Genomic DNA, 26,225 nt, shown 5'->3' with positions numbered 1-26,225 from the left:
ATGCTCTGACAGAGGGAGTTTGTTTCTGAGGTCAGTGTAGATGATTCCACATCTCATGAAAAGCACCAGAACAAGCTGGACCTCTCCAAGTAGGCAACTGAAAGAATTTGAAAAGGAGAAATGTAGGAAATTACTTGGTTAACCTCACCTGGAAGAAGGGTAATTTTTCTAATAATTGCTAATACATTCCCTTTGCTTTTGACCTTCTTAACAAGGCCATTTGCATCACAGATTCCCCATGAAGCGAGAACTGAGGGCTTATGTAACTGCGTGAAAGATGACCTGTTCCTCTGCAGGGACGCTCGGTGGAAACAGGAGCGGGCGCTCCTGGGGAAGCATCATCACCCGAGGGGGGCTTTGTGCCGTGCTGGGAGAGGAGCAGCAGGAGCAGGAGGAGCAGGAGGAGGAGGAGGAGGAGGAGGAGGAGGAGGAGGAGGAGGATGGGCGCTGTGCGGCAGCAGGAGGAGGAGGAAGCGGCCGCAGGACATTGCTCCTGCCCCGCGATGGGCGGGCGTGTCCCGGGGCTCACCTGGCACTGCCCAGCTCACCTGGCCGGTGTCAGGTTCCGCTGGGACTCGGCTGCGTTCCGTGATCACCAGCAGCGGAAAATACCTCTGGACATCTCCGTCTGCTGCTGCTGGGAAGAAGAAATGGAGCAAGTCAAGAAGTTCTGGTTTCTCTTTCTCCTGGTGGATTTTTTAATTTCATTCCACGCTACGGAGGCAATTTCTGTGCTGGCCTCTCTCAGTTTATTCTATTTCAACAGCACCAGCAACAGGACTGTGTTTGAGCGCTGTGAATGTGGCCTGTATGGCTTTAATTCTCCTTACATCGGCGCTCAGGGGGTGGTGGGCATTCCAGTGCCTGATGCTGATCCTTATGCCTGCGACAGAAACACTGCCTTCACTGTCATGGAAGCACCGTGGATAGCTCTGATTGAAAGAGGCAATTGCAGTTTTGCTGAAAAAATTCAGGTGGCGACCAGAAGGGGAGCAGCAGCGGCCGTGATCTACAACTCACGGGGCAGAGGCAACAACACCCTCCTGATGGCACACCAGGGTGAGTGAAGGGCTGCAGGCACCCGGACATTTCTTTCCCTGAAGTTGGGGTCAGGGCAGCACAGCCAGGCTCTGAGGAACCGGGGGTGTTTGGGGGTGATTGCTGTTCTGATCAAGAGGTTCAGTTAGAAAAGTAACATGTTATGCAATTTGATCTTGACTTCAGTGCTTAGTCAGCAAGACCCTGCTGTTATATCTGATTGGTACAGGGCAGGCAAAGGGCTGAGTGTCTGAAGTTAGTCCTGGTTTTTACTTCGTGTTTGTTTTGAAGGCACCAGTGTGGTTTTTGAGGTGAGAGGACACAAATGAACCTGCAGGTGTCTGCAGCATAGGTATGTGCTTTGCAGATTGCAAGATAGATCTTGTCTTTTTTTTTTTTTTTTTTTTTTTTTCTTTTTCCTAATTCTGAGAGCCAGGAAGTTCTCAGTGTGAGTTATGTGGCTTCAAATAGGTACAATTGGCATGTGGATTTTAAAACATATCAGCTCTGCTGGGACTCCCAGGCACCTGCCGCACTCCTCGCTGGCCAGGCTGGGATGCACAGCCCCTTGCAGCTGGCTTCCCTGCCAAGCCAAGCAAGGCTGGCTGAGCTTCTCCTCAGTCACCACCCTTCCTTCCATCACCAGTCCTTGTCAGGGCTGCTCTCAATGCATTCTTCACATTTCTTCATTTGTGCTTTTTAATCATATGATGTACTGTAATGCATGCATGTGTAAGAGACTGTGACTCAGCCTTATGCTCAAAATCCCCAGATCTATAGGAAATTTTGTATTCTGAGAAGGTTCCAACCTTTGGCTTTGGTTCAGTTTTTTCTGAGTGAAAATGCTAGAGCTAAACATCCTTAAAGTTTTGTAGGCATTTGAGTCTGAGCAGATTGGCTGCTGTTGAGTGCATAAAGCTTGGTTGTGTTTTCACAGGTGTGTTAAGTTTCTCTCTGCCCCTACATGGAACAGGTTTCAAAACAAAAGCACGTTTCTCTGATTGCTTATGGATTTACTTCTCATTATAGCTGGAGCTATTGCTGTTGAAATAAGTTGTCTACTTAGATGTGGAAGGGAAAAATTAAGGTTTGTTTAGGTTAGGACAAAAGTGGTCACTTAGTAAGCAATATTGATCTTGAGCAAATTGCTTCATCTGCTCTTCATTGCTTGCTCTGCACGCTGCTATTGCAGTAGCAAAACCAAACCAATGTCCTTGGGCTACTGGCCTGCCAAAAGCTGCAGCTGCTGTGCTGGCAGGGCAGGTGCTGGTGGAGGGGTTGGTTTTGAAGCACCTGTGGCTGGCAGGGGGAGTGGGCTGGTTCTGAAGCCCCTGTCCCAGGGGGGATTCAAACCTGAGCTGGGTTAGGCTGTGTAAGGCTCAGTGTGCTGCTCTGAGCACAGGGGAGGGAAAGGCAATGGGCACCACAGACAGATGACACAGTGCTGGTTATCAGTCACACAGGCTCAGAATCAGCCCAAAGCCTGGGGTAAAAACTGACTGGTGCTGACTCGGATGAGAAAGGGGTGAACTTGCATAGGCAGCGGCATAGGCTTGCATAGGCAGCAGCTGATCCTGGGCCATGTAATCACTGCCCAGGAATATTCCTTTCTCAGTGATGGGCTCTCACCCAGAGCTCCAGCCTGTGCATAGTGCTGAGGCTGTTTGGGATGTGTTTGAAAAGCTCCTGGGGCTGGGAGTGATTCCCGCAGAGCAGCTGACAGGAGGCAAGGCCTCTCAGTCAAAAGAGTGGCTCTCTGGAGAAGAAGAACTTGAAATGTTCTTTCTCATGTTATTTTCCTTTGTTAATTCCCTGGCAGGGCTCTACAGCATTTCACACTCGTGGTTGCAATGACTCTGCCAGCACTGATTGCACTGCCTGGTGCAGGACACCCATGCAAAAGTGTGTAAGTGCTGGAGCAAGGGACTGGTGCATGCAAAGTGGCTGCCCCAAAAATAACAGCAGGGCCCTGGAGAAACAGGACTTTCTGTTGTGAGTTCCATAGATCAAATAATAATTAATGATGCAAACACAACTAATATATAAGTAGAAAAAGGGGTTGCTGGTTGAAGTGGCAGGTTTGTAGCATCTGTCAAATGATCGGGACAGCGATGGCCAGTCCAGTGAGGGAGCAGTGCTACCCAGTATTTTGTAAGATAACATCAGTCAGGACAGAGTGTTCAGCAAACATGAATTCCGCTATTGGAGGCCGGCTGGCTCACGGCTGCGCACCTTGTGCTGGCGCTGCTGTGTCTCGGGCCGCTCAGGAGTGTCAGGATCAGGAGATGGCATCTCCCGGAGTCCCCTGCCCGCCCCGTGCTCTGTCCACTGCGGGCACTGGGGCGGGCCGGGGAACGGGGCCGCTGTGCCGGGTTGTGATGGAGGAGGTGAGACACCCTCCCTGGGGCACCCGGGGATCACCCATCCCCCGAGGGTGGTGTCAGGAGGAGCCGTCACTTCTGAGAGGTGGCCCGGGCAGGTGACCCTCCGCATGCCCTCGGGAGAAACGCGGGTTGGTGGCGCACTGCGCCCGGGAGAGCGCAGCGAGGGGATGCCCGGAGGCGCCCCCTCAGCACCGCAGCGCCCCGGGCCCGCACTCCCCGGGCAGCGGTGGGGCCCGTTCCCGGCGGGGCTCCCGCGGCGGCGGGCGGGGCGGTGCGGTGGTGTGGTGTGGTGCGGTGCGGTGATGCGCTGGTGCGGTGCTCGGTGCGGTGGTACGGCGGTGCTCGGTGCCGCGCGGTGCCGGGGGCGTGCCGCGGCGGGGGCGGCCCCGCTCCTCCCCCGGCAGCCGCGGCGCGGCTTTAGGCGGCGGGCGGCCGGGCCGGGCCGTGCTGGGATGCCGTCGGGGGCCGCGCTGCTGGCGCTGGCCGCGTTGCTTTGCGCCGTCCCGCCGCCCGGTCCCCGCGGGGCGGCGGCGGCAGCGGCGTGGACCGCCTGGCTGAACGTGTCGTGGGAGAACGGCGTGGACCGCAACCGGAGCGGCTGGGAGGCGGGCGAGAGCGGCCTGTACGGGCTGGACTCGCCGCTGCAGCCGGCCGAGGGGCTGCTGGTGCTGCCCGACCGCCCCGACGCCTTCAATGCGTGCAGCGCGCTCACCAACTTCAGCGGGGCCCCCCCGGCCGGCGGCTCCCCGCGCTGGCTCGCCCTCATCGAGCGCGGCGGCGGCTGCTCCTTCGCCGACAAGATCCGCCGGGCCGCCGAGCGCGGCGCCGCCGCCGCCGTCATCTACAACTACCGCGGCACCGGCAACGAGGTGCTGCCCATGTCCCACCACGGTGAGCGCCGGGGAGCGGCGGGGGGCTCGCAGATAGAGGGGTCCCCGCGCTGGGAGCGGCCCCGTCCCTCCCTCCCTCCCTCCCTCGGGGGCCGCGGGAGCGGGGCCCGGCCCGGCCGCACATCCGCGGCTCCTCGGTGGCAGCCGGGAATGTCGCTGCCTCCCCGCACCACTGGAGTTTCTGCCCGGACTGGCCAGTGCTGTTTCAGGCGCTGATGTTGTTTTTTCTCTGATTAATGAGTAACCGTGTCCGAAATCTGGGGCCGAGGACGAGTGGGCTCTGGCCGGGCCGAGCCCTGGGATTCTGGCCCGAGCCTGTAGAGGTGATGGATGCGGAGGCTTTTAATGCCTGTTGAGACTGGAGTTGATTGGGGCTGTAAAGTGGGCTGGGTTTCCGTGCTCAGGTGCTGTTTCTCCCTATGCCCTGCGCACTAACCAGCTCAGGCATAAGTGAAGTACGAGTCTCTTCTGTAGGTAACTTTTCAGCAGCAAAATGCCTCTTCTAATGCAAGCAGCTGAAGGTCTTTAAAGGTTGTTTTCCAGTATGAACAGGCTGATAACAGAGCTCCTCTTCTCTTGCTGTAGAAAGTCTCCTACTTAGTGGAAGGTTTTTCGTGACCTGACCATGTTTTAAATGAAGAGTGAGATTTGGCTGTGTTTTAGGCTAATGTTACCTGAGGAACAGACCTAGGCTGAAAGCTGTGTAAACGCCTTCTGGTGCCCTGTGTGTGACAGGATGAGTGGCTTTGGTGGCTCTGTGCAGCTGTTGGACAGACGCGCACCCTTGTGGGTGTGTTGGAGTTCTGTCAAGTGACACTGCTTTGGGAAGCCCCATCTTCTGGAGAGAAACTGAACAATGAAAATGAGTATTGTGTCTTAAAGCTCTGAGTGGTTTGAAAAATAATTATATCCCTGCAGCAAACCTCTTCGAAGGTTTGGAGAGGATTTCTGTTAGCAGTGGAGGCAAGTGTTCTGGTGAGACAAGGAAACAGTAGCTGCTTCTGGAGGTTTGCTGTCTTAATGAGCTTGCAATCTTAAAGAGCTGTAGGACTGTTGTTACTCTGCTTTAAGAATACAAAACATACAGTCTGGATTGGCTCTGGCCTTTCTGAGGCAAGGCTTTCTTATGTAATCAAATCATCAGCTGACAAATGCTATTGAGATCTGACTATTGCTGGGCGAGTTCCTCCTGCTGAACTGACAGAGCGTCCCTGCCCTGAGCCCTGTTCTCTGTGCCTGCCTAATCCTGCAGCTCCTGGAGGAGCTCCCTTGGCACTGCTGGCCTGGCTGGGTCACTGCTGAACCTGTTCTTGAGGGGAAGGACCGTGTGCTCCTGCTCCTCCTCCATCCTGGCTGCTGGGACACCCACAGCATCCTAACCTTGCTAGGAGCTGCCTCTTGACATCAGCCAGGGGCTCCTGGCAGGGTTTGCTCCAAGAGGAGCTCCCTCCTTTCCTATGCTGTCCTTAAGCTTTTGCTGAGGCATTTATGTCAGAGTGGCTCTAACTGTCCTGATTATCCTGCATGATGACATGGAGACTCGAGGGCATGTTGAAACTTCCCAGCTCAGCTGCAGACAAATAGGACAGACTCCTTGAAGAAGACAGCTTCTGTCAAACCACTTATTTAATCTGCCTGACTCCTCCTTGCCATGTCGTAGCAGAATTGTTAAACTAAGCTTGGGCTAAGCTTGTTGCTGCTGTTGCTTTTACTGCTTGTCTTTGTTTTAGTCCCTCACTTTCTTTCCTGTTCCACCCTCCCTTTTGTTATTCTCTGGACGTGAGTTCTTTTTCCATCCTTGTGTCTGTCTGCACGTCCCTGCTCTTGGCTCTTCCCACAGCGATGCTCTTCCTCCTGCTCACAGGGCTTTGTGACAGCTGTGCCTGTGCCAGCCCTGCCTCTGCCCCTGCTGGGGGCTCTCTGGTCAAACTGGACAAACACTGCAGGCTGTGAACACAGCACGGCCAGGCTGGAGCTGGCTGCAAGTCATCAGCCTCATTGGGTTTGCCAGGGGTGCAGGGTATCCCCCGTGCAGTGCTGATGAGCTCCAGCACTGCCCCTCAGACTCGGGAGGTGGGAGCTGGTCACAGTGCCCTTTGCTGACTGTGCTTTGGGATGGCTCCCCTCTCCTGCCCTGCTTGTGGCACTGGCTGCTCTGACTCTCCTGGGCCAGGGGGAAGGTGGCTGTGCCCATTAAAGAATGGGCTTTGTGCAATCACACCTCCCACCACGTCTGCTGTGGCTATGGCTGTGCTGCTGGTGACTTTGCAGTCTGCGTTTCCTACTTGGCTGCATTTCTGCTCTGGCTGGGGCCACATGCCATCAAGAGAAACCAAGCAAGGCCAGATGCTTCCTCCAAGCTGAGGCAGTGGGAAGTAGCAGGAGATGGCTTTGCTGGGGTGGGGGGAATTAAACCAGCAGCACCTGGTGCTCTCCTGGTGCTCTCCTCTCCCCTGTCACCTGCCTGGCAGAGAAGGAAGATCTCTATGGGTGGACTCTGTATGGCACAATACACTTTCCTTTAAAGAACTTTGGTAGCAACAAACCCCACAGTTATTAACAGAAGCTTATATAAAAGTGTAGTATGCCTTTTTCTGGGACCTTCAGACTTGGCTTTTGAAGCAACTTTCTTGTTTAAAGACTTAAATGGGCCTGTATTTGCGGCAGTGTTTGTCCTAGTCATCCTGCTTCCAGAGACTTTGTTTCTTATAATCATCATGTTTAGTCTGATGAATTCTTCATTGCATCCATATAACCGTTTGGTGTGCCAACTTAAAAAAAAAAAAACAAACAACAAAAGCTACCCAAAAAAAAGCAAACCACTCTGGCAATTAAAACAACAGAATGCAGTGAATAGCCAAATCAGATATGATCAAATCCTGCCTAATCATCTCTAACAGGCAGAATGTGAAGAATTTAATGGAGTCCAAAGTAAAATTTACTTTGTGGTTTATAAGCACAAACCCATATCAATTAGCAAACTTGAGTTTTTAACTGTGCACATTTTAAGATGGTACCGCTCTGTGTCAGGCTGAGCAGGGTTTCAAAGTACAGTTCTGTGTGCTCATAATTGCACCTCTCTGTAATCTCTATTGACCTTCTGGAAAAGACATTTGATTGGAGAAAACCAGCAGCATGTGGGGAAAAAAGTGCAAGAGTTGGTTTGTGTTAAAGGTGGACCTTGCCTTAAGGTAGAACCAGGCTGTTGGGTGGTTTGGCTTGAGGGCATGGTGGGAAGCATTCTTTGCTGTTCAGTATTTCCTTGCAGCTGGTGAAGGAGGATTCTTTGCAGGTCAGAAAGCAACTGTGGTAATTTTCTTTGGTTTCTGTCCTATGGTGTAACTCTAGACTGGAGAAGCACATCACCTGATCTGCAGAGGGCTTGTTCTGGGGGAACACAACTGAATGGTTCTGCCTCAAGCAGTAACAGTGTGAATCAGGCTAACAAGGTCTGGTTCAAGTGTAAACATGCATCAGTGGGTGAAAGGAGAAGGAAAGGTTAAATATGCAGCACTGCTACTTAACTTATTCTGCAGGAGTTTCACTGAGGTGAAGCCTTACCTCCATATGCTTGGAGAAAACAGGATATGGCAGGAGAGTGTAGCTGTGCTCCACTGCTTTTTGTGAGCTATGATCTTCAGAAACAAGCTAAAACTTTGCCAAGGTGTTGAAAGGCTGATGGGAGCTGTAGAACTGTTAAAGATTGAGTCAGAATTGAAATCCCAAGGCAGGCTGTGCTGAGACTTTGTAAGCCTTGAGTAAACAAATAGTGCACCTCTTGCAGTGAGAGAAGACTTGTACTGAGAACATCTGAGGAGAGGAATGAGGATGGAGGATCTGATTAATGGCACTTCCTCTCTCATGTTCCTTGGCTGTGGCCAGATGAGCCTCTGCACATCATTAAGCCTTTCCTGCAGTTCCTTTTTGAGAAGGACCTTGCATGCATCTGCTGTGCCTGGATGGTATTTGCAGTCTGTGGTGTCTGGAGTTTGTAGTTCTTTGCATCTGAGAATAACTTTTTGATGTGAATGTGCTGAGCTTTGTCTTTATGCACTCAAACTCACTTTGGTTCTCCTGGCTGCCTGGTTTAGAATAAATTGATGTCACAGCTGCAGTGGCATTCAGATAAGCAATTGTAGCACGTGGGTCTGACCCTGATCCCCCACCCCAGGGGATGGTGGGGTGTGACAGTGGCTGGGGCTGCCCCCAGCACAGCAGTCTGGGAGCAAACAGCAGGGGCATTGAGAAACTGGATGAGACAAACTGGTGCTATTGACAGCTTCTGATCCCTGCTCTTGCTTTTTATGATATAATTTAGGTACCTCTGTGCCATGGAGAACTGTAGGGTAGGCATCATCCCTTAGGTGGCCTGGAATAGGTCTGTGAAGTGCCCTTGCACTTTGAGTTTACTGGGCTGCTGAAATGTGAAGGGATGAATTAAAATCCTCAGTGACAGCTGTGGTGGCAGAGGCTTCATTGTGAGGGACATGATGCTGCTAAAACAATGACAGTGCTTGTTTGCCTCCAGCCTTGAGGCTGGGGAGCACACAGCATCAGCTCAGCACAGCTCCCCTCTGTGTCCACTGTGACCTGTCATCTCTCCACAGACAGATGCTTTCTGGCTGAGACTGTGCCCTTTACATCATTTTGCCATTAGCTTTCTCAAGCTCACTTCTTCCCAGTGAACACTGAGCTGCCACCAGCATGTGGGGAGCCAGGGATATTAGTGGTGAGCTCATTCTCATTCAGAGAGGGTGAGCAATGTATTTACTAAACCAAAATTCCTGAAAACTGTTGAGTAAACTCACCAAAGAATTTTCATTAGGAATTTTGCTTGCTGTTTCTCCAGGAGGTTTTAGATGCTGTTTGCTAGATTGAAAGGTGGAACTGACCAAACAGCATGTGAAGAGAGCTGTCCTACAAGATCTCATTCATTTTTGTACCCTTGAAAAGTGTTACTGTCCTGGCTGCTGTTTTAGAGCATGATTTACTGTTGTAAATATTCTAAGATTTAGGGGATGGGAGCATTTGTGTAAGACTTTAAGGCTCCAAAGGGGTGGGGGGAGAAAAAAAGGGTTGGTAACTGTTGGATTCATTTGACAAATAATAACACTATTTAAAGTGAATAGAGTGCAGGTTGGTTTCCACCTCCAGTATTCCACTGTGGTGCCATTCAGGGAGGCCTGGACAGGCTGGAGAGCTGGGCAGAGAGGAACTAATGAACTTTAGCAGCTGTCTGCCCCTGGGGAGGAATACCCCCATACAGGCTGGGGCTGATCTGCTGGAAGGCAGCTCTGTGAAAAAGCCGCACCTACCCTGGTGGACTCCTGTCCATGACCAGCAGTGTGTCCTTGTGGCCAACAAGGCCAATGGGATCCTGGGTGCATTGGGAAGAGGTGAGGGAGGTGCCCTGCCCCTCTGCTTGGCCCTGGTGAGGTTCTGTGTGCAGTTCTGGGCTCCTGGGTTCAGACATGGAGCACCTGCAGTGAGCCCAGAGAAGGCCTGTGAAGATGATGAGGGACTGGAGCATCTGTCATACAACCAGAGGTTGAGTGAGCTGGGCCTGTTTAGGCTGGAGGTGAGAAGACTGAGAGGGGACCTCATGAGGGCACACAAATATGTTAAGGGTGGGTGTCAGAAGGATGGGACCAGGCTCTTCAGTGGTGTCCAGAGCAGGACAAGGGACAGAGGGCACAAACTGAAACACAGAAAGTTCCATCTGAATAGGAGGAGAAACTTCTTTAGTGTGAAGGTGACTGAGCACTGGAACAGCCTGCCCAGAGAGGTTTGGAGTCTCCCCCATGGAGATATTCCAAACCTGTCTGGATGTGATCCTGTGCAGCCTGCTCTGGGTCACCCTGCTTTGGCAGGGCACTGGGCTGGGTGATCTCCAGAGGAACCTCCCCACCCCAGCCATTCCATGATTTTGTGTGAATGGTTGCCCCTGTATGTGCAAAGGCTTCTGTGTTTAGGAGGAAGAGATCAGACACAGTGCCATATTCCAAGTAAAGCAAGCTGAAAGTAGATTTAATTAAGCTTAGGTAATAGTTGTGAGGGAAAAGGCAGTCCAGTCAAGCAGTTCAGATCATAGGGGGCTGTAGCTTTAAATGACTGCAAAATAACCTGAATGTAAATGATTCTTTTATCTTGGTGCCAGGTAATGTTTGTGCAGAACATGCAAAGCAGGGGAAGAAGGAACAAGCCTACAATGTCAGCTTATCCAGGTTTATATTGCTCTCTCTTGAACTATGAGTTCAATCCCCTTCCCCTCCTGCAAAGGGGAGAGCTTATCACAGGGCAATAAAGGTGTTTCCTCTGACAGTGTCTGGGATGGAGGATGAGTGTGGGCATGGGCACATTCCTGATGGGATTTTGCCTTGTTCCTGTGGATGACAGCAATCAGCACTTTAGTTTTATCCACACTGTGGCATGGATGGGAGCAGAGCTGGCCTGCAGGGTCTGGTTTCAGTGTCTGAGGCCAGGGAGAGCCCTCATGTCCCAGAGTGGGGAGTGCTGCTGACACTTGGTGGCTTTCTGTGCAGTGCTGGCCTGTCATCTGAGGTGAGTTACGTAAGGCTGGCAATGCCAGCTCAGCCTGTGTACACTGCTAGTTTATTTTTCCTCCTACAGTAACAGATAGCAGTGAGCTTGTACCAGCCTGCTTGATAACCACCAGAAATCCCGTTCCTTACTATTCAAGTGCAGTGAGATAAGCAGTGTTCAAGACACAGTATTTTTGTTTTTTCTGAACATGCAAGATAGGCTATCAGATACTCCTCTTACATGCCTGAGGAGCCAGGTGTGCCAAACTGGTACAAAATGGTTGCAATGTAAACTGACAGTGCCTTTCATGTTAAAGAACAGGAGATAGCTTGATCTCCTAATGCCTTTTTTGCTGATGGAGGGGTTGGAGGGGTGCCAGGGGAATACCTCTAGCTCCTTTGGCATAAGGCACAACTGTTACTGCTCTGTGCTGCAAGCACCATATCTTGTAGATAAAAACAATGATCCAGGCACCAAGGCTGGAGTTGTATTTGATCTCCTGAAAGAACCTTCAGATAGCATTTCTGCTCTGGTGCTGTGGTTAAGGAGAACCTGTTCATTCTTTGATAATTCAAACTCCAAAGTCTGCACTTCCCTTATTTTTTTTTCTTTTTTTAAAAAATATATATGAAACATTGAAAATCAAAAGTAATTTCTTCCATTCTCCTTTTTCTGAGTGGGTGGCTTAAGTGGTTGCCAGCTGGGCTGTTGAAATGGATTGGTGATCCCACCAGCAGCAAGGATGGGGTGGGGGTATTCCCAAATGGAGTGCTGGGAGCACTGGGGTGAGCTGTGCTGGTCCTGGGGAGAAGCAGTGTGGCCATAGCAAAGGCACTGTTTGCACAAGGTGCTCTCTGGAAAGAGTGCAGGAATACTGGTAAAACTGTGGGCACCTAATTTCAGTCTGATTAAAGATGGGGCAAAACTTCAGACTCTGAGAAAGCTGGGGGGAAAAAAATTATGGGATCCAAAATGCTGGAGGCTGTGTTTGGCATGCTGGCTTCTTCATTGTTCTGGTTTTAACAGTTGGCAATAGAATACATACTTTTGGTTACATCTTGCATTGCCACCCCTCTAATACCTTGTTCCTGCCTGAGGCCAGGCCTGTCAGGACCCCTGTCTGGGCTGGTGGTCCCAAGGCCACCATAACGTGTTTCAGTTCCTGTCATAATGGCACCTAAGCAGCAGCTCAGGCTGTATTGGGTGGGGGTGATCCTCTTGCTTTTGTTACAGAAGCACAGAAGTTGTCACAAACAGGTGCTGAGGGAAGTGGCCGCTCACTGCTGCCCTTGTGCCAGTGTCAGGGCCACCAGCTGGCCACCATGTGTGTTCATGCAAAGCAGAGCTGAAATGGCAGCTGGAATCTCTGGGGTTGAGAAGAGTCAGTGAGGACTGAAGCTGTCATCTGATTACATCCTTGCGAACTATGCACTCTGAAACTTAAATGGAATATGTTTGTTTCTTTAAGGGTGAAACTTTTTCACAAAGGATGGCTTAGTAGCTGGAATGGTTTTGCAGGCTGATGGTGACATTTCATTAATAGGAATTGCTACTCTGTGTCTTGTGTTGTGCATGTGTGGTTACAAGATAGATTTACTGTGAGACATGCAGAAATATAGGGAATTAGGGTTTGTTTGCTTTTTTTTTGACAGACTTTTTATTTTCTCATTGTTGCAGCCTGTTCTTCCACACTTTCTTCCACGCTTATGAAAAAGCAAGTTTCAGCTTTTGACTTTGCTTGCTGCTAACACCTGACTCCAGCTCATTTTATATGTGATCTATAAGCCCTAGTTCATCCTTAAGAGCAATTGCAGTCTGGGAGACTTATTTTTTTCTCTTCTCTGTGTGATGCCGTTGTCTTTATGAGGAGCTTTCTGAATAAAATATGAGTTTTGTTCCACTGAGGAAAGTTGCTTGCTGTGTTGGATCACAAGCATTGTGTGAACAAGCTGGAAAACTAATAAACACTTCTCCAAGGACAGCCTTTGTGGTTTAACACCAATCCTAGGGTTTTTTAGTAGCTGAAAATTGAATAACTTTCAGCAGAGGGAAATCACTTGAGTAACTCAGCAGAGGAAAAAACAATTGGTCTTCCCGTTAAAGAGTGTTTGGCCGGGGGGTTAGCTAAAAATAGCACTTTGTAACAGTCTTTATTCTTCCTCATGCAATGTCTATTCTGAATGTTTTGCAGGTGATGGTTTAATGCAGTGAGACTCCTGATTAGCTGGTCTCAGATCTACTTTTCTTGTATTTAGTTTTGGGAGAGCAGTGATAATTTACTCATCTCCCTTTTTTCCCCCCTCTTAAGAGCCTCTCTGTTATATTGGGACTTTCTAATGTTTCTGCAAATGGTATCCTCAAGCCCTTGCATGTCACTGAAATGAAACCAGTTTGCTCTGGTCTGTGCTTGACTGGAGTTGCTTGAAATTTCTTCCTACCATAAACACCTTGGTTCCTTTGACTTGCTGTGGTGTTCAATTAAGCCAATGAAACCTGTTGTTAAAATCAGGATGGCATTTGGTATCTTGCCCCCAACTGTTTGAAAGTGGAGCACATCTCCCTTCATATTTGCTTTCCTCTGAATCTCAGTAGAAACTCATAAAAACACTTAGACTTCACAGTGTAATTTCCCTCAATAATTTCTCTATTGCTGCTGAAAATACAGAAGTGAAGGGTGATCTATATCTTTGATTGCTTGGTGTCTGGGGAAGTACTCAAAAGTACTGTCAAATTTAGAAAAGAGGTGCTAAGAAGCAGCAGGAGGGAGTTGGATCCATTACAGGAAGCAATCCCTACACAGATATCACAATCCCCAGTGACCTTACTCTGCAGAGGATTTATTTTTAACTTCCTGTAGTTCAAAGGCATGTTAAAATGTAAATCACCAAAGTGTTGTGTCTAAAATAGGACAGTCTGTGTCCTATATAGGAGTGAGGAATGCTGTGGAGAGGAATGAATCCTAAACGTGGTTCACTTATGCTCACAGGTAATGGCACACACTTTGAGCTGGACAAACACACAGAGGTGACACTTGTTCCATCAGTTCATATTGAATCTATAAATACTATTTAGAAGCTTCCCACAGCCATTTCTTTAGCACTTGTAGCAGGACATCTAAGACAATGCCCCTTTTACAACAGCTGGGAACTGAGCATGGCTTCCCCTTCTCTGCAGGTGCTGAGAAGATTGTGGCAATCATGATTGGCAACCTGAAGGGCATGGAGATCCTGCGGCGGATCCAGAGCGGCCTGAGGGTCTCCATGGTCATCGAAGTGGGCAAAAAGCGCAGCCTGTCCATGAACATCTTCACCATCCTCTTCATCTCTGTGTCCTTCTTTGTGGTGGCAGCAGCAACTGTGGGCTGCTATGTCTCTTACTCTGCCCGGAGGCTCATCATGGCCAGGGCCCAGTCCAGGGAGCAGGTGAGTTTGTGCTGCTGTTTCTTTGTACCCCCACCCCTCCATGGTGTGGATCTTGAGGTTTGCAAGTTTTGGTTAAGTACCAAAATTACTGAATTTGTTTGATCTTTAAAATGCTAAGAGATACATCTTTGCTCAGCTTAAAACTTTCCTAAGGAGCAGCCAAGAGTAAACTGCATAGAGAAAAGTTGATTGTGCTCAGCTAACTGTGTTTCCTACAAATACTCCCTGAACTGCAGTGTAGCCCTAATGCTGATGTGGTGGGGGCTGTGAGAGAGCTAAACTGCTTTCAGCTGACCCTCATCCTTCCCACACAGCACTGCCTATGGGCTTGCCACAACAGGAGACACGACTGCAAGTGTGTCTGCAAAATGGGGCATGACTTTACTACATGTTGGGAGGCTGCTGCTTGCTGAAAGCTGCTTACTGACTGAAAGCTTTCTGAGAATTACAGTGGCAGACTCAGGGTTGGAAATACTGGAAGTTGTCATCTGCCTGTGAGATGTAGCATTGCCATTCCTGGATGAAGTGTGGAGTTGTCTCTAAGCTGATGCTGTTCTCTTGCTGACTTTTATGGACAGAGATGCAGCCTCCTGCTGATGAATCCCTTCCTTCAATACCCTGCCATCTATCCTCACAGCTCTGAGTGTCACAGCTCTGTTAAACAAATCTGAGCAGGAAAATCTGGGTGCCCTATGCACTGTTCATTAAATCAAATGTAAATGTTTCCTCCTTTGAAGGTACTTAAGAGTGCAGTTGTGAGCTATAAGGCTTTCAAGAAACTGCAGATGTTATTAATGCCTCAGTGATAGCTGGGTCTGGGAAAATCCAGTCTGCTTGGCTAGCAGTCTTGGGTTCCATGTGCACAAGCAGCTTGCTGCAGATTGACAAAATAGCATTGATAAATGACATGCCAGTTCCAGATGATTTCAGCAGAACTGAAATCAAGGAGCCCCAAGAAGTGCTTTGTGGAGTATACGAATACAAGAAACCTTCTCTACTGTCAAGGTGTAAAAATATACTGTTCTGTCAAAGTGAAACTCAAAGACAATCCAGAATTGTTTTCAATTGTGTTTATACCCTGACATCTCAGACTGCCCTCATAGTGATTAGGTAAGGAAAGAACAACAAGAAAATGCCTGTTAGTTCAGGTGAACTAGTAAAAGGTGATGTTGCCATGTGCCCTATTAGCTGCTGACTGGATTTTAGTGTAGATCAGAGTTTGAGAGTTCTAAGTGCTTTGGCTCCAGGAATACTGAATATTAGTCAAACAACCTCCTGGCTTGTGTGGTACATCTTGGTGGCTTTCCTGTCACCATGCAGCCCTGTGCTTGGACTTGAGTGAATATTGAGAAAAGCCAGTCATGTGAGCTTCTGATCCAAGTGAAAAGAGAAGTTTGGTAGCACATCTGTCCTAACCCAACAGTTAAACCAGAGCAGTTCTTTCCTCTTGAGCAAGCTACACTGTGCAACCTGCTGGTTCCTTCTTGAATGCCTCTTTCCTTCTGGGCCTGAAATTCCAGTCTCCCCCTCTGCAGTTTCTTCCTGCATTGGGAGATCAGTAGCAGGAAGGTGGAGAATTGAGGCAAATGTGGTAGGTGGCTTTCTACCTTTCTAGTCAGTGGAGTACTGACAAATTCAGTTCTCAATATAGTAACCTTTCTTAATAGAGCAAAATGACCCATGATGTTATCTGTGGCCTGGTTTCTAATTTCAGCTCAAGTCTTTGCTTCCTTTGATTTCATAAAGATTAGATGTTGCAGCTGAGAAATTACCTAATTAATGGCTTTGGAGGAGGCAAATTGCTCAACTTTCCAACAATTCTAAACTGCTTCAATGGCAATCGCCACCTGTGGGGAAGAACTTCCTTAGCTGACAGGAGAAAAGCAGGAGTTCCCAGCCTCCTCAGAGCTGCCTGGTCTGCACTGCCATGGCCATGCTCCCAGGCTGCCAGGAAGGCACCCTTGTGCAGAAAGGGCTGGAGGTGAAATTGGCAGCTTGAACAAGGAAGACTTGGGACTGAGTGACTCCAAACCTAATTTTCCCATTTGGATATCTCACTACTTCTACCTGCCAGAGCCTGGATAGGAGTTGGGACCTGACCTGTTTTGTAATATCTTGATTCTATTTCTTCAACTTACCTTTTTTTTTAGCTTTTTCTGTGTTGAGGATTTTATAGTTCTAATATAATTCATGTTTCATATTCTCTTGAAAAACCTGGCTTTACAAAATGCTTTGACATTCCAAGCTCGAGTATCCTGGTAGACTATTCCACATAAAGCTTCTTCTGCAACCTTTCTCCATCCCCTGGAGGGGTGTTCTGCTGTGTTCTTGCCAAAATCAATGTTAAAGGTGACTTTGTCATTGATGCATTTAACGAGGAGCAATTAAACTGGTGCCCATGCAAAACTTAAAATATTGTTTCAAGTAAATTATTAACAGTGCAGCCAGTTGGGTCCTGTCTAATATGCTTGGCCTGACATAGATGTGTAGATGAGATATTGTCTGAGGGAGTACATTCCTAGAAAGTTTCATTTTCAGTTAATAACAAGTGGTGGTGACAGTGCTGGCCATGTATGAGAAGTGCTTGCTTTGCTGCATTCCTGCTCAGTTGATGTTTCCACGTTTGCTGCTCAGATTTTTGGGGCCCTCAGCAAGCAGGAGTATTGTGGCTGCTGCCCTTGGCTTCAGCCTCAAACCTTGACAAGGGCAACATCACTTCAAAGTTAACCATAAGTGACATACAGAAACATATATTGATGCCTTCAGCGGAACTTTACAAACTTGCAAGAAAACCCCAGTAGTTCTTGTTTCTAAACAAAGAATTGTGCATGTCTGCATCCCTTACCTTTGGATTGTATGTGTCTCTTCCTTGATAGCTGTTAATAGCTGCTAGCTATTAAACTCCTAAAACCAATACTAATACAAAAGTAGCTCATTTTGTGCTAGGATATTTGACAGGTTCCCAGGGGGATGTATAAATCAACTTGTTTGCTATTAACTGCTTTAGCACAAGGAATCTTGTGCAGACTCGAATGGCCAGTCCTTGCAAGATTGTTTGGTGTCAGCAACAGCCCTCGTCCCACTTGTCCTTCTGTACTTGTGCCACCAGTACTGCACTTGGAAAAGTGCATGGAAAAGTTTCCTGTAACAGCTAAAATGCCTAAGGAATGGAATGCTGGAACGGCAGCAGAGTGGGGCTCCTGCACAGAGCAGTGGAACTGGAAAGAGGCTTTTTGGTTAGCTGCAAAACTCGAGTCTGGTCTGTCCCTGAGGTTAGTGCTGTGCTGGGGATGGCACTGCCAGAGCTGCTGAAGTGCACCAGGCAGGGAGAGGACAGTCCCATTCTTGGAGTCAGGAACACCAACCTGTGACCCTTACACAGAGCTCGGCTCTGGGCTAACCCCAGGCGCTGCAGTGACAGCTGGACAGCAACAGTTGCCAGGCAAGCTGTAAAGCAGTGGGAGCAGTGGAGCAGTTCAGGGTGTATGGTGCTGAGTGGGCTGATTGGCAAAGAATCTTTCACCTTTCCTCAGAATGATTGTGGCAGGAAGGTGTCCTAAGGTGAGCATAACATAAACAATTGATTGTTGAACTCCACGTTCAGTCTTCGGTTCCAAGTCAGTTTGAAAGCTTCAGTTTGTTTTGGCTGGGTCTAAGTGATCAAGGTATTATCTTGCATCTTCTCAAACTAAAAAACACTTATAATTCCTGTGCTTTGTGAGAAGGTTAGCTACAACCAAGTAGACATAAATGTGTGTCTGGTGTGTCATCCAGTCAGGAGCTGCATCAGTATGTCCCAAAACTCCATTTCATGTTGACTTCAAACAGTATGGTCATGCTTACTTGGCTTATTCTGATAACATCTGGGTTTTTAAACTGTTGCTTTTAAACTGCTTGCAGTGGGCACCTGGGTAAGTATTAGTAAATGAACAGTGGGATGGCAGTGTCTGACCAGGACTGCTTTGTGTCACAGCGGCGGCTGAGGGCCAGGGCCAAGAAGGCCATTGAGCAGATGCAGCTGCGCACCCTGAAGGAAGGGGACAAGGTAGGACTGACCCTGTGACCCCCCTGCATTCAGCACAGCCTGGCATGAAACCTGGGCAGCTCCCTAGCACTGGAGCAGGAGGCAGAGGCCTCTCTGAGCCTGTAACTCTTGGTGGCAGACACAGTTCCTCCTTCAGACCAGGTCCTTTTCCAGGCCTCAAAACTTCTATTCAATATAAACCAGTTTATTTTGTTAGCTGCTTGCTTGTGGTCTTGCTGATGTGAGAGGACCTAATTTGCTGGCATGAAGGCTTAAACATAAACTAGAATCTAATCAGCTTCCCTAGCTCTTCTTGTAACTAAAACTGGAGGCAGCAGTTTCTAAACCTCTACACTGCTGCCTCCAGTAATCCAATAACAGTTTCAGCTGGAATTCTAAACCATGGGTTTAAGCTTTCAGTGCTTCTTTTGAAGTGTCAGCTTGACTGTGAGTAATCCACGAAGTGTGTTTATGTAAGATTGTATTTGGGAGCATCGTGGATGACTCTAGCTAGACCCCTTCATAAAGTAAATCTGACTGGAGTTCAGAGGAAGCTTTCAAAGTGTGTTAAAGCTGTAACTTCATTTCACTGTTTTAGGAAACTGGTCCAGATGGAGATTCCTGTGTCGTGTGCTTTGAGCAGTACAAGCCAAATGATGTGATGCGTGTTCTGACTTGCAAGTAAGTTGTTTTCCAGGCTGGCCCTTTATCCAAAATTCTGCCATGTTTGTTAACAAGCTTTCCTCAAGTTGTTGTACAGTGAGAATTCTTGAATATCTATCAAAACAATGTTTTGAACAACAGAAACAGTGTGAATACACAATTGCGGTGTGCCCCCATGGCCTGTGTTCATCACTTCCCCTGTGAGTGGAGTGACACACATAGCTTGGCAGGCCACAGTGTCCCTCAGTGGGATGATAGGACTTTTTAATGATTTCTTCCTTTGCTGGTGTATCAGAATTACTTGCAGGTAATTGGCAAAATGTTGCCTGTTTCTTGTCCCTTACATTACTGTTTACTAGAGGGTTGTGTTTCTGCTAAATTTGTTAAAACATGCTGGCTTTTGTAGTTTAGAAGAAAGCATTTTTATTCTTGTATGCCTCATCTGAAACAGAGACCAAGATAGAGCTATAGCAGTTTATTTTTCTAGAGTTCTCTCCTGTTGTACCTCACTGCTGTGCTGCTGTGGAAGCCCAGTAGTGAAGCACTAAGGCTTTAATGTGATTGCTCCTAAGGTGAGCAATGAAGCTGCCCCAGGGCTTAAGGAAACTTGTTCTGTGGGATTTCCCTCTGTGCCTGCTGGCTGGGACTGCTCTGGCCAAGCTTCTAAAATCAGAGGGCTGCCACATGAACTGCCTGAATTGTGCAAAGGAAGAGGTGTCATGACCCTCAGGGAGGGTTACAGAAAGTACTTGAAAACATTTTGATGGAAATTTTGTAAGAAATGAAGTTATGAAGAATAGAAAAATGGGTAGCTGCTGTTGTGTGCTGAGCAGTGCTGTCAAACACTGGCAAATCTCAGCTGCAGTTACCTGTGCACCAGGTTACAGCTTTGCAAAGGCTTTCTCTGCTCACAAGCAGTAGGACCTCTAAGCTGTTTTGGTAATACAAAGTTGGTCTGCTAAGGTGTTATCAACCAACTCCCTTGATCTAATGCTTAATACTTTAAAAAAAACCCAAAACTGAACAACCTTTCAGGCATGTATGTTAATGATTATCCAGTTGTCTTGTCATGTTTATGCTCATAGGTAATTTTGTTTAGAAATGGACTAAGTGCCATGAGTACACAAACTTGTAGACAGGCTCCAGACACTTTGCCTGATAGGAGACCTGACTTCTCATTATTTCCCTATAAACCCTTCTAATCTTGGCATGAACCTGCAAACAATGCATGACTTATTTGGGTAAGAGTGGAGTAACATCTTTTGATTGTGTTCTTTGTACACAAATTTGCTGCATTTCCTCTTGAGACTGCTTTTACATACATTTGTGATGTTTCCTTCCTCTGTGGCCCAAATGCAGCTCTCAGAGGCATGCTAGCTTAAAATTACTCATGGACTTGATAATCCTCACATGTGGTGATATCTTCAAGTGTCAACTATATTAATTTTCCCTCATGTGAGTTATAAACTAATATTTACTGCAAGAACATGCTTGATTTTGGTGGTTGGCCTCAACACTGAGACACTACTTGCTGGAAGCATTTAACTATATCTATGAAAGAACCAATCAAAGGAATGTTCCTATGAATCACATTGATGGTATCTGAGTCCCTGGGGTGTGGGTATTTGCCAAGGGCATTCTTGCCCAGAGAGTCAAACTGAAGGCATTTATAGATGCAGAGGTACACAAGTCCAGTATTAAGTTCAAGGACTTAAAATAGTCAGGCATTAGGAAAGTTTCAGGTTTTATACCAAAAATTATGTGGGTGCAGCTGGAAGGAAGTGCCAGTGGTGTGAGCTGAATTGGAGAATCCTTGGATCCTGCTGAGTGTGGGCTGCTGAGCACTGGATCTTTGCACTTACCTCATAATAGGGTTGATTAATACTGAGCAGTGCTTGTTTGCCTTGCTGTTTCTATTCAGGCTGAGGGAACAGGCAGATCATAGGATTTCAAGTCATCCTCCTAAATCTGTGGCCTAATTTAAACCCATTGTGGAATTGAGTGTCTTAATAGAAGCACACATTTGCATCTGTGATGGCTGAGCTATATTTACTTTCTTGAGTGTAGAGCCTGCCAAATATCCACTTAGAATACACAGTGGTTGCACAGACACAGTAAATGGGTGGGAGTACAGTTTATCTTCAGGACATAACTCTGTGAGATGATTTGCCTATGTAATTACAACAGAAACAAATGCTATTTTGTCTACATCTGTATGACAGAAGTTAACTTTGGAGCTAAGGCTGAGATGTCCATAGCTGTATCATTTAAATTATCTGGAAATGTATTGTACACAGTTTTGGAGAAACAGCTTTAGACTGTTGAGGTGTAACAAAAATGTTAATGCTGAATTATAGCAAGTTGTATTGGGGTACTAATAATCACAAACCAGCTACAGGTTGAAAGATCAGCTATCCATAACTTTCAGCTGAAACTTGTGGCAAAATAAGGTCATCCATTCTAGAAGGAATAAATCCTTGGTGTTACAAAAGGGTCCTTCATAGCTGGCACATGAGCAATCTTCCTAGAATGAAACTTAACCTGTTGGCTGCCTTCTTCCCCCAGCCATGTCTTCCACAAGACCTGCATTGACCCCTGGCTTCTGGAGCACGGGACGTGTCCTCTGTGCAAATGTGACATCCTCAAAGTGCTGGGTGTTGAGGTAAGCCAGCAGCCTGCCATGGTGGCAGCTGCCAGTCACAGTGTTACACTGGTTGTGCCACTCCTTCAGCTTTTTCATGCTGTCTCTGGAGTGCAGGTGATAACACAGGTGTGCCATGTCTGTGGCCAGATGGTATAGGAGTAATTGTGGTGCCCCTTTTAGGGAAGCCTGCAGCTGACCTGGTGAGTTGGTGTCACCTAAAGGCTTGGGCAGAATGTCAGCCAGAGCTGACTCATGCCCGATGGAAAAATTGCTCTTAACTCTTGTGCTCACAGCTAAGGGTGTTTCACAAATCTCCAGGCAGGCTTTGACAACTCATACTGTCCCTGAAACCAGCTTCTCTTAGTTGCTGAGTACCCAGAACCCTTGAAAAGTGAATGTATTAGCAGCTATGACATTTCTGGAACTGCATGACTTCCTAGGATACATCAGGAGTTTGATTTGCTCTGTAATTGCTCATTGTTGCAAGTGCCAGAGGAAGATGCTGTTGCCAGTGCCTGATGCTGCCTGGACCAGTTAAACTGTGAGCCAGCATTTGTCTGGAGGGGCAGATATCTGCACTGAGAGTGGAAGGAAGCCTTTTCCTGATACTGGGTAAAAATGCACAAGCTGTGTCTGAGCTTCCCACTCAATTAGGCAGTAACTGGATTTCCCCTCTGATAAGCAGAGCTTTTATTCCATTTCACGTTTTTCTCTCTGTGTAAAAGTGCTCCGAACTCCATCCTTGCAGGCATTGTTCTCCCAGAAAGATGCACCCTCCTGTCAAGTTGTAATTTAACCATTTTCTCTTTTTTTCACATAGATGGATGTAGAACCACGCTCTGAGCCTGTGCAAGCCTCAGGATCCAGTGGCCAAAGACCTCTATCCACTGTCACTATAGTTAATGAAGAGGACAACCTTAGTGAAACAGCATCATCTGGATATGATTCTGTGCAGGGACCAGATGAATCTGCTCAGGAGGCACAGGCACCATCAGAAAGTATGTCTGCTCTTTCATCTGCCTTGCTACGTCATTTGCACTTGGCTGCTTAGGCTGTGAGTTAGGGCGAGTTGCCTTCATAGCATCTCACAGGGCTTGAATACTTTGTTTTTCAGGGTTATCTTAGTCTTCCCTTTTGTTTTAGCCCTTAGCTCTGACACTTGGTCTTTGTTTTCAAATGAAACACAACTTTAATGTGAATTAAAAGCCAAAGTCTATGGAAGAATAGTTCAAAGTCAGAGGCTTACTACTTCAAGAGCAAAGAGATTTTTCCAAAGATGTCCCTTGTCCCTTTGTCTCTTTGGAGATTTCATTTGGATGAGTGAGTGTTGCTTTGCTACTAGATCTGTCTGTTTTAAGTAGTTACTTACAAAAAACTTGTGGGGAGTCACTCTTGCTCTAGCTGAGATGGTGCAAGATAGAGAAGACAGATACTTCAATTGAATTTCAGATTTGCCAAGGCTGAGTCATCCTTGGCTACAGAGAGTGTTAATTTGTGAAGAATATCAGATTTTCCAAATACTTTATCTTTTTGAACAAGAGCAAACAAATTGGAAATGTCTTTTTAGTGCTCAGCTTTACACACACGCGTGCACACACACACACACACACGTACTCAGTGTTGCTCTTGGCTTTAAAAATTGAAAGGTTGCAGGTAAACAAAGGAAAGTAACCATCCCCTGAGCTGTGGCATGGCCTTAGGAAGAGGATGCTCCATTTCCCATGGGAAGCCTAGCTGGTGGGAAAATTTGGGATTTGCTGCCTGTCTCCTACAGGACATGTTGCTACAGCAATGGTGTGTGTTTGGGAGTGCCCTGTTGAAGCACCCAGTGGGGAAGAGGATATTTCCTGTGAGCTAAACATCAAAAGTTGAAATTGCATCCCTCTAAACAACTCAGGGCATGCTGGGCCATTACATGACATGGGTCATTCTCACTTGAAGTGGGAAGGACACACAGGGACATCAGTCAGACAAGGTTAGTCTGCAGGGAGGAGGCCTTCTCCAAGTCAGCACAGGTTCCCCTCAGTTTATCCTGAGCCTGGTCTCTAGGAGTTGCTCTTGATGCCTGCCTTCAGCAGCCTTAGGGTACAAGAGCAGCTAATATCCTCCTAGTTGGATTCTGTGGCTTATGCACACAAGTTCAACTTGCTCAGCACTACTGAGCTGAGCAGGCATCTCCAGAAAGGACAGGCAGTGGCTCCCAAACTAACAAGGGGCACCAGGAGAGAGGTGGTTGGAGTATGGCCTTGGATTTCCATCTCTGCAGGAAAATGCAGTTTTTTAAGCTTTTGCAAATCAAGTTTGTGTGGTTTGCTTTAGGATGGTAACACTTGGCTGGGGCACTTTTTAACCTGTCTCGGCTTGGTTTTCTTCTGGACAGGTGACAACACACATCCTGTGAGTGAAGAACCCCAGCCCTCCACTGTGACTGTCCTTTCACATGGTGACAACCCTGGTTTTGAGGGAGATGAAACACAAGTTTCTGAAAGCAGAGTTGTTCATGAAGCCACGTCCTAAGAACATGCCCAGCCACGTGGTGCAAGCCTTCTGCAAGGAGCTGCCTACTGCCATTCCATATTAACCAAAAGTTGCAAGACTGCTGCAGAAAATACTGCATTGGCAATGTTTAGATAAATAGACCTGTCCAAATTGTAATTGTATGGTTTGCCTTTCTTAAAACTGTATTTCCCACAGGAGTCTTAACGCTCTCCAGATAAAGCTGTCTTAAACATAAAGAAAACCAGCAGATTTTAACTAAAACAAAAATTCCATCTTCAGCAAAGCTTCTCTACCATGTTTAAGTGAGAAGATTTTTTACGTTTCCTAGTTGTCTCCACTGGGAATTGTTTTGAGTTGGGGCTTTTTGTTGTTTGTTATTTTCATTCAAGTGGATTTTCATTGTCAACAAATTTATTTTGATTGTTCTGATACTTATTTATGAGACAGTTTTGTTTAAAGCAACATGGTATTTAATGTTTCAGTGCACTATTTTGATAGGAGAAAGTGCAAACTAATGCTTGTCAAACTGGATTTTGTCCACAGTATCTTTGGTTCTCTAGTAACCGACTGATTCTCTACCTCTCAACTCCAGCCTGCCAACACACATTCCTAAAGGGGAAGAAAAGAGAGCTGCAAGCTGACAGGCCAAATCTCACTTACTGTAAAGGGAACAACTGCAGGAACTTTTCAAACCTCGTTAGTTTGTCAGTCTGAAAGATCCTCAAGTGATTTGAGGAGCTGTGACCATCTCTAGCACCAGCAATGTGGCAGAGTCCTGGCTTTGTGGGAGTCTGGGATGACTTCAGGAAAGACTCAGCTGAAGATGAAAAGGTAGTTCTTATGAAAGCATCTGCTGTGTTTTGCTCAGAAATGATCCAGTCTCTGAAAAATGCTGACTGTTGCTCTACATTGTCTTGCTCAAGTGCACAAGCTGCAGGGAGAGCTGATGTCCTGTGAGTGTAACAGAGGGCTGGAGAAGCTGTCTGTCCTCTGTGGAGTTGAGATGGGGTCAAGTAGGAACACTGGGTGCCTCAATAGAACTGACTTGGCTTGTCCAGGGAAGGTAAATAAGGACATCTTCTAAATGCACTTTATTTTTTTACCTCTGCATCTTTGACTAGTTTCTATTTAGTAGGATTTTGTCTTAGAGCCTCCAATAAATACCTTAAGAATCTGGGGGGAAAAGCAATGCATTTTCTTAGCTATAGTACAAATGAAATGGTTGTAAATATTTCATAATTTGTATTGAATTTGAATATGAAAATGTAAGTGTAAATAAAACACTATTTTTGATGATCCCGACTGACATAAAATATTATCAGCTCTCATGGAAGCAGATGCTGAATTTGCCCTGTCCCACAACCTTGAAACACATCCTTCTTTTGGGAGGCCAAATAGAAGCAGTGTTTGCTCAAAGTAATTGGAATAAGGAGTGCTAGTTACCTGCAGGATGCTGCTGTTATATGGATTGAAATTGTGTTGAGATGCTGAAACCTAGTAGCTGTAAGGAAAATCCAGCCACCTTAGGATGTGTTCAGTGAGCTGCTGAATTGTGCTGGTAGGCATGTTCAGCACAAGGCAGTCTGCCATGGGAACTTCAGACCAGACTGGCAGCATCTCACTTTTCCTTTGTCAGGTTGCTCAGCATCCCTTCCTTACTCCAAAGCCTATGTTTGCTTTGAGGAAAAAACATTTTAAAGTTATTTCTTGTCTTCTGTTCTGGCTGGCTTGGGAGCAGTTAAGTCTTGTATTTCCTTATAGCTCAGTTTCAAGTCTAGTCTAGAAAATACCAGTTGGCTCTGAGCTCCAGTTGCAAAGCTGACTATAATCAGACTCCACTCTGAAGCTATCATTTGCTATGATTGCCTTTTTATTCTACCTCTGAAGTGCAGAGCAGTGAAAGGAACAGCCAAGCAGCAAATATGCAGCCCCTGATCACTTCATTCCATTTCTATTTCACAAAGTTGGTATAAATTTATTGTGGTGTGTAAGCTGCAATGTAGTAGAATCTTATGAGGGTACAGACTCAAGAAATCATCTGCCAGTTTTGTGTTCAATAGGAGCAAAATCTGATGTTCAAGGAAAACAAGGGAAGGGATTCAGATCAATTCAATACAT

The 26,225-nt window shown here is 47.0% G+C and overlaps 1 protein-coding gene across 2 annotated transcripts; it reads left to right on the top strand.

Annotated features, from left to right (window-relative positions):
• Positions 1 to 503: 503 nt before the first annotated feature.
• On the top strand, positions 504 to 24,189 carry RNF128 (ring finger protein 128). Of its 2 annotated transcripts, none has more exons than XM_054289629.1 (7): positions 504 to 1,059; positions 14,030 to 14,277; positions 18,251 to 18,322; positions 18,900 to 18,982; positions 21,530 to 21,626; positions 22,429 to 22,606; positions 23,989 to 24,189. In XM_054289629.1, exons 1-7 carry the CDS (start codon positions 504 to 506, stop codon positions 24,123 to 24,125), a joined length of 1,371 nt encoding a protein of 456 aa, XP_054145604.1. In that variant the 3' UTR covers positions 24,126 to 24,189. The 2 variants fall into 2 exon arrangements, with proteins under 2 accessions (XP_054145604.1, XP_054145605.1); XM_054289630.1 differs by lacking the exon at positions 504 to 1,059 and adding an exon at positions 3,875 to 4,313.
• The last annotated feature ends 2,036 nt before the right edge of the window (positions 24,190 to 26,225 follow it).

Source organism: Melozone crissalis, unplaced genomic scaffold, assembly GCF_028551555.1.
Source record: "Melozone crissalis strain CALT ecotype California unplaced genomic scaffold, PUWL_Pcris_2 ptg000068l_1, whole genome shotgun sequence".
NCBI lineage: Eukaryota > Metazoa > Chordata > Aves > Passeriformes > Passerellidae > Melozone > Melozone crissalis.
Note: the sequence above shows the minus strand (reverse complement) of the source record. Positions and strands in the feature narration are given on the sequence as shown.

Bases quoted from the DNA above. Each gene is read 5' to 3' on its own strand.
- RNF128 (XM_054289629.1), top strand. From the start codon at position 504: ATGGGCGGGCGTGTCCCGGGGCTCACCTGGCACTGCCCAGCTCACCTG. The intron at 18,323-18,899 runs GTAGGACTGACC...TCACTGTTTTAG, and splicing joins CCCTGAAGGAAGGGGACAAG to GAAACTGGTCCAGATGGAGA. The intron at 21,627-22,428 runs GTAAGCCAGCAG...TTTTTCACATAG, and splicing joins TCAAAGTGCTGGGTGTTGAG to ATGGATGTAGAACCACGCTC.